The sequence below is a fragment of the Hyposmocoma kahamanoa genome, unplaced genomic scaffold (assembly GCF_003589595.1).
Source record: "Hyposmocoma kahamanoa isolate Upper Pololo Valley unplaced genomic scaffold, ASM358959v1 63, whole genome shotgun sequence".
Taxonomy (NCBI): domain Eukaryota; kingdom Metazoa; phylum Arthropoda; class Insecta; order Lepidoptera; family Cosmopterigidae; genus Hyposmocoma; species Hyposmocoma kahamanoa.
The window spans coordinates 120,128-128,575 of record NW_020653851.1 but is presented as its reverse complement, the minus strand read 5'-3'; the positions used below and the strand labels follow the sequence as shown (position 1 = coordinate 128,575).

General features: G+C 36.2%; 1 protein-coding gene across 1 annotated transcript in view; it reads left to right on the top strand.

Moving 5' to 3' along the window:
- Nucleotides 1-1,983, top strand: part of LOC113229900 — a 48,110-nt gene extending 46,127 nt beyond the window's left edge. The window contains exon 3 of the mRNA XM_026463591.1: nucleotides 464-1,983. Coding sequence (XP_026319376.1) covers nucleotides 464-609 — 146 coding nt within the window. The 3' untranslated portion in view covers nucleotides 610-1,983. The remainder of the gene's footprint in view (nucleotides 1-463) is intronic.
- Nucleotides 1,984-8,448: the final 6,465 nt, after the last annotated feature.

Sequence of the window (8,448 nt, the reverse complement as noted above, 5' to 3'; positions counted from 1 at the left end):
AAAAATACAAAGAGGAGACATATTTCATATTAATTCAATATAGATAACTGCCTCCGTGGCTGAACGGTTACCATACGGGACTGCCACACAGAGGTCCCAGGTTCGATTCCCGGGCCGGGAGAAATATTTGTATGGTCTATTGTTAAGGACAGCACCCACTACCCCATTATAGTGGAACTATAATGACTTATGTCGAAGTCATCGATGGCATCGGCATGCGGTCGTATAGCGCTCGAGGACAGCAGCCAGTTCCTGTACCATCCGCTAGGGGGCGCTGAACGCCTGTGTAAATAGTTTTCCTTTGGCTTCTGTAACTCTCTTCGAACTTTATTGGAAACATCCTGCCTACAATCCTGAGAAATCAAACACCAACATTTATTTATCTCGTGAGTTTGGTGTTTATTATATTATGTACTCGTGTCGTTACTTCATTTAACTGTATTCTATTTTTTTTTCTTTCTAGGCACTGGTGTGTCACCACAAAAGGTTCTCGAGCAAGCAACTCGCGCAGTTCACGAAAAATACAACTTCTTCGAAATGACGTTACAGATTGAAGAATTCAACGACACAATGGAAGAATGCAGCCAATGTAAGATGCCACAAGCTTGAGGCGTTCCACTGGTCTTTCTTTGACTGTGACTAGTTTCTTGTAAATATTTGAATACCAATATTCAATTAATGTGGCAGGTGTAAATAATAGAGTAAAGAAAGCCTTAAATATTGTTTTGTTGTCGATGATTAACGCGATTCGGCAGTACTTAAAATTTGTCTTTTAAAATTAATAGGGTGAAAAAGAATGACAATAATTTTAGGATTTTAAAATATATGCTCAACAGAATATCTTCGTTCCATTTTACATGTAAGTTATTTTAAATAGTTAGAAATGAGCAACAGAAATGGATAATGAATTACGTGCAACTTGCACATAATCTACACCCTTTTTACACCTGTCACATTAGAACGTTACACAACTTCAATGTCGACAGAATATGCAACGGTGTGTCGGCTCACTGATTGTTGTGCAGACTGTGGTACTTAAATGAATTTTCGTGTTTATAAATTTGCTGGATCGCAATATATGAGTAGTTTTTTGCTACGGAAACTTTATGATAATTGAACAGAGTGAACTGCAGGTTTGCACTAGAAGTTTTTAGTCCTCCACAGCGAAAATGACAGGATGTGTTAATAACGACCATTGGGGTTTACTGTAATTTAATGGGTTAGAACCATTATCTAAATACTCGAATGTCTGCAGACTGCGGTAGCGATGTATACTGCCTTTAAAAGCCGAAAAGCGCTATCTGAATCGGAGTAAGTTTTGAGAAAATCGACATTTTATGAATTGTATTTTAGCACTTTCAAAAATGAAACTTATTTATACATATTTTCGACTAATAGATTTATTGACATACATAAATTATCATTAAATTGTACCATTGTACCTATTTTGTGAGATACTATTACGATATTTTGATTATAAAGGAAGCCGCCAAATCTATTAGTAGTTTAAGAAAAAATTGAGGTATAAAAATACTTCTTAGTGGTTTTTTAAATGTTTTAAGTTAGATAGCGCTATTTCTATTCTACCATTAGATGCGAAATTATTATAACTATTGAATGGTATTTAAGAAACTAAAAAGGCGTATCTCAGAGATAGCGCCTTTCGACTTCGCAGAACAGTACAGGTGATTGTCGTCTACCTATCAATGTATCGACTATACAGGGTTATTTTGTAAAATACTGAAGTTTTGTAGCAGTAGAGCTCCTTGTGAAAGAGTTCGTCCAGGGAAATACTGCCACGTCACATATTTCTGCCGCCAAGCAGTGACCGTACCTGAGAAGCATTACACTGCAAGCGCCATTATTGTAATTTTACGGAGGAAGCGATATTGTGTCGAAAAGCAGTTTGTACGCCAATTAGGGTAGTTCGAAATGTTATTAAATCTCAATTAGTTTTATTTCAAGCTATTCTAAACGTTGTTAGTGCTGTATTTCGGTACAAAATCGCGTCCCCTGTAAAATTACAAAAATAGCACTTACAGTGTGATGCTTCTCAGGTACGGTAATGTCTGCATTACTAATGTACGACGCGTACTAGCCTCGCTGCTACGTTTCTATGGAGTTACCATAATTGTTTTATTATACTATGGTACTGGGTATACATTGTTAAGTGTGTAAGTAATAACCAGTGATCGGAATAGGTACTAGTACAATTACTTAAACATCGAGGAACAGAGACAGAAAGTGGAGACTTCCTTACGCGAAAATTTTATTGTCTCGGATTTTTTCGAGATGTACATTAAAAATTGTTATTATTTGAAATAGGTAAATAGACTACATCAGAATGTTTAGGAAACTCCCGTTTTAAAAAAATTCTTACTTAATTAATTTAATTGGAATTATTAAGGTATGTATTTCAAACACTGTTGATTTATGGACATTTCTCCGGGATCCTAAAAAGGGATCTTGTTGACTCTTCCTGTAGTTCTAGGTATACGTTTCAACTTTCTCAATCGACTTTCATGTCGTAATTATAACGAAGAAGAAAGAATTAAACAATAGGCCTCTGGCTAACAAGTGGAGTCAGTAGTCTTACCTACCTATCCCAAATAACGTCAATTTATGATGTAGTTTAATGGTTTCCCGAATTCCGAAAAAAATCCGAAACTAAAAATGTTGTCTGAACGTAGACTCCATTTCCTATCTCTGTTCCTCGAAGTTAGGTAAATATAGTTTACCTATTCCCATCACTAATAATTACGTATGATCATGTAGTAGCATGTATGTGTGTGTGTGTTCATAGAGGCTACTTAGAATTTGATTCAACAAATATCAAAGAACATTTCGTTGTGGTATTATTTGTTATCCATGATAATTATAGATAATGATATTTTTTGAAACTTGTGTATTTTCGAGCAATATTATTTATGATGGTAGAAACGATATCAAATTTAGTTTGTAAGTAAATATTTTTTATAACAATAGCTTTGTGAATAAATTAGTGTAATAAATTAATTTTAATAATAATAGTTGAAATATTATTGTTGGTTCCATTAGTTTATTTGTCGTTGCGACAAGTTAATTAAGAAATGTAATTCGTAATTATGTTGTACTCATTATATTTTATTTTAATTCGGTTTTTTTCTTTGCTTTTATCTAATTCCTACTATGTGTTTGATTAATTTTTTTTTCTACAATCTTTTCGTCGTCTTAGAGTAAAGACCTCGTATGTGATTTTTATGTAATTTTTCAGGACGCAGTGGTATAAATGTAGTAAACGCAATAGTTACCGTTTTAATTAGTTAAATTATACCTCGTTCATATTCTATATTACTTTAATAACTGCCTTAATTAACTTAACTAGTTTAATAACTTTAACTGCCTCCGTGGCCGAACGGTTACAATGGTTACGAACGGTGGCTGGACTGCCACGCTGAGGTTCCAGGTTCGATTCCCAGGCTGAGAGATATTTGTATGGCCTGTATTTATTTATCTCGTGAGTTTGGGTGTAATTTGTGGTTGTCTATGTGTGTGCCCGTCGCATTTTTGCAACAAGTTTTGTGTTTCTTCAACAAAAATCAATAAAAACGAAGTATGTGAAAACGCGTATGCGAGGTTATTTATAAGGTGACGTTATGTGGTTGCTTTTGCCGGTTATTCTTGGATATAATGTTCACTACCTGATGTCCATGGCAATGTTTGTTATTTAGGTTGGTATTCGAGTTTTTTGTCGTGCAATATTATTTAACATTCGGGTATTGTATAATTAAATATTATTTTTTCAAACATGCTCGGAAATGTTTGCATTAGGTACTTTCAAAAAACCAACACGGAAAATTTGTCATTTACGGACCGTGCGACTGCTTCCGGGCCAAGTCCTGCAAAGTAAGTCTGAATATCCATTACTGTCCTCTAATCTTTTAAATCTACCTACTAATAATGATTTTTTTTCTTTTAATTTATTAAGGCTTTGGCAAAGCCATAAGCCTAAACATGAAGTTTAATTATGTTTCTGTAAATATGGCCGCCACAAAGAGGATAGGCAATTTGAGGCGACGTGCTTGGATTGACTCGGGAATCCTTAAAACGGGCCGATACGGGTATTTTAGTTCGAGATTTGTATAATTTCGCGTTTTAATCTTCGATTAAGGCACAATAGCACTAACATTTCCACTTTAAACTAAATTTCACAAAATAAAAGTCAAAATAAAAACGACACTTTTCCCTCCGAAAGGTCCAGAGTGAATCTACTAATAATGACCTATGTAAATAGGCAAAAGAAAAAGTCATACAGCCAACTACCCAGTGTTCATAATTGCGACAATTAAAAATACCTACGAGCACATAAAATAAATGGCGGTAAAACTTAGTGTTTTGGTATTTTTTTGTTTTTTCGTATTTTTTGTATTTTGGTCGCGAAAATGAGTGTAGTGAGAAGAGCGATAACGAAAATACAGTAATACTTACACATTCAAATACATCGTCAGAAGTTCAGCAGACTACTATTATTAATGTACACGGAAAAATAATAACATTTTCTTCTAGCAATTATCCTAACACGTCAAATATTACTTTTAATATTTATTTTTTTTACTTTTTCTATTATACATCTTCCTCTCTTTAGTCTATTATTATTTGTCACATTGTTTGAGAAAAATACTATACATACCTCGGCGGGGACGGGGATTGCTTGACTCGTATTAATACAAGGCCTCGCTGGCGCTAGTCCTTGTAACTAATACTCGTCCAGCAATCCCTTACTTCCCGGCCTCTGCAATAATGTGCTATAATAATTACATGATAATATTTTTGTATATTCTCGATAATATACTCGGGCTAGCAGTGAACACTAGACCGAGAATGACCGTGCACAACTAAAGGGAATTTACTTGTTGAGAAAAAAAGGAAAAATGTTTAATTGTTGAGTGTTGATGACTAGTTTACAGTTGCGGTGAGCCTAAGCAAGTCACTGCCGTTGTCCTTGACCTGAAGACATAAATTTGATAAGTTCTGTTTGTCAGTAGTTTTACCAACACAATTTCAACAGCTGCTGCCCATTTTCATCAGTTGTACCGCCTTTTGTCGGTGACCACAGCTCAGTCGTTGACTAGCAGAACTGCAAGCTGGACTGTTGGGGAGCACAATCAATACACGGGTTGTCACATTATTTTAGTTGTAAATTTGAAAAAAAAACCAGATATTCATCACAATTTTCAAGTGGTATATTGAAATAACCTTTGCTGTACTGTACTAGATATTTATTTTTATTATATTATTATTTTTATTTTATTGTAATACTACCTCCCTCTGAAATCTCTGAATTATTGTATTATATTTTGTCATTGACTTACAATTATATGGACGTCGGGTCCGCGCTAAAAAGTGTCTGAACTTATAGGGCGTTAAAATCGTATACAGAGCGTCATTCACGCTTTAGTCTTCGTTTGTTCGACTGACAGCGAAGCGAGCAAAATTAGACAGTACTGCGATGACATTACAATTTAAATTCAACGTTTTAGCTTTTTCATATTCCTTTACATGTCACTACGTTTAAATAGGTTGACTTGGGACATTTTTTTGTGGTTTTTGTATTAGACCCGTCGTCCATTTATTTGTAAGTCAATGTATTTTGTTTAAAATTTTTGACATGTAACTAGCAATTACTTTGTGTATTTAGAAAATGGTTTTGTAACTCAAAATTTATACTTTTTTATTTTTTCCCTTTTTTTAATCCCCGAGGGAGGTGTTATCCACTTTATCAGTATCACTTAAAGTTTATTGTTACACATGGCCGTTGCGAGAAGCGTAGTCGCGCTTCAACTCGACAGCAACAACAGTGTAATAAACCGCCTAAAAACCTGTAACTGCACCACATACTCAAATTTCCAAATATTAAATGTAGAACAAATTTGTAGCCATGAGTTCTTATATGAAATGCCTAAAGCATATAGCAGTTTTAATCGCCTATTATTAGTTGAATATTATACAAGTGTCCTTCCAATCAATTTTGGTCTTCCAAATATTAGATTTAAGCGTATATTAAGTGTATGTTCCTTTGAAAATATATTTGTTAATGTTTCATGGGTTTTCATTTTATTAACATAAGCAAATTGCCAAGTTGGAATATTCAGATGGTCAATCATCGAATAAGGACTCTCACTTTCCTTTAATTATTAAAAAAAAGTTACAAGTATCATCGTGGAGGGAAAAGCGGGGAACGGTCGATCTCGGTGACATGCCTTAACCCTTAGGCTGGTTACACAGCTGTGCGTACGATCCGTACGGACAGTCCGCCTGCGGGCCATCCGCATGCGTAAAATTCGCAGTGCTCTGAATCGAGTATTTAAGTTAGTGCGGACATCCACGGAAGACAGTCGCCTACAATGAACGCACCGGTGGCTTGTGCGGAGTTCACGCGGAACGTGTTCCGTACGAAGCAATTCGCGTCACTGTAAAACGATGTTCTAACGCCACACGTGTTACACCGCTCCGGTGCTCCGCGCGGACGGTCCGCAGAAAAATCCGCACTGCTCTGAAACCAGCTCCAGATAGACAGCAGAGACATGACGTCTCAGCAGGAGATCCTTCGGTATCCCTACATGCAAGCGCATACTGACAACAGTTATACCATGGTGTCCTTTAGAATGCCGAAGCATCCTAAGCATGCTGTAGCATTTCGTGGAGACATCGTGCTCGCAAAGGATGCCGAAACACACCCAAGGCTATCGAGGCATTCCAGAGGCGGCCGACTCGGTATCCCTAGGCGTGTTGTATAATGTATGTATTTTGTAGCTACGACCATTACCATTAAAATATCAACTATAATGACATAATATTAAGGTATATTACCTTCTACTAAAATCAGGGCTCGTGTCGTAAAATCGTGTCCGGGCTCCGTCGCTAGCTCAAGGTTACGCGATAAGTGCCTATCGCCGAGTGTACCGACGTCGGCACAAGCGCTCATACAAATCTCTCATTTAGGAGCATTCGTCTCCGCGCGACTGCAGCAATACAAACGTTCTTTATAGTACTAGTTCTTTGGTTTTGAATATGACGATAAAAACATGGTATAGGTACACCTAGTGTTGGCTCATCGAAAAATTCCGTCTTGAAAAATTTGTATTTATCAGAAAAATAAATATTTTTCCGAATGTACAGTTTTAACGGCTTTGGCATAATGCCATACAGCCTATTCTTAATTTTCTTTTCTTAATTTTGGTTTCACTTTTCTACTAGAAAACGTAAAATGTTATGAAGTTCTTTCTTAGAGGATGAAAAAAAAGAGTTATTTAAAGTTACATCATATTGTCCGAATGTTTTTCGACAGTGCCAGTTTACACCTGTCAAAAGTGGAAGATTCTGAACGAAATCGATGGAGGCTTTAAAAAGATTTATTTAAACCTTAGACTATAAGATTTAAACTATGATTCTTTTTTTCACTGTTCTTTAATCATTTTCAATTCCGTTTTCCTCTAACTTGCTTTTGGCTATACAATTTTATTTTGTAAATAACGCTCAATAAAACTTCAAAAGATATAATCTAAACGTAGAATATAATATGAGCTTTTGAATTATATTTTTTCAATTTTTCGGAAAGTTTTCCGGGAAAATTTTCACTATTTGAAATCGGAAAATTACCCAACAGTAGGTATTCCTAACATTTGACAGCCTCGGTGGCCTAACGGTTTGTACTGCGGGCCCTCGATGACGAAGTCCCGGGTTGGATACCGAAATAAACTTTTCGAAATTGGTGCTGGTCTGGGTGTTCTCTGGAGTTAATTCCGTTTCTTTGGTACTCATAGTGCAGGGAATTCCCCAGTTTGAGTCCAGCACGCTGATTTTGAGTCAAATTGGAATAGAACGGATCGGGTAGTCTCGAAATCAGATGGGTTTCTGAGCGAGAATATGAATCTGATTCCTACTATACCTTTCTAATGTGTGAGTTAAATCAATTATTCATCAACAAATCGGAAGATTTGAAACGTCAAAAGTTTCCGATCGGGCAGTTGTGAATCTCAATTATGCGCCTCGACTCTGCAGAGACGCAGTTTCCGATCAGGAGAGGCAATGAAAATCAAGCTGCAGGTAATTTGAATGTCACATCCTTAGAATAATAACGCATAGAATGATAGTTTCATATCAAGCGAACTGTCACAAGTGAGGCAAAAATCAAATTCATGTAGGCTAGTTTTAGTAGTAGGTTAATTTTCGGTTTTAGTGAATATTTATATAAAAATACAAGTTGAAACGCGTTACTTCCTTGTGGAATGTGATGTTAGTATCTATTTTATGTTTGTCTGACGTATTTTTACTCATTTACCGCACATTTCGTCATTTTTAGCTAAAATTCTGGAGCTGTTCGCGGTGCAAGTTGACCTTGAGCACTGACGGCCCGCCCGCTCATGTAGGCCCTTTGGGAGCGCTTCAATTTGCCTCACTTAGCGTGTG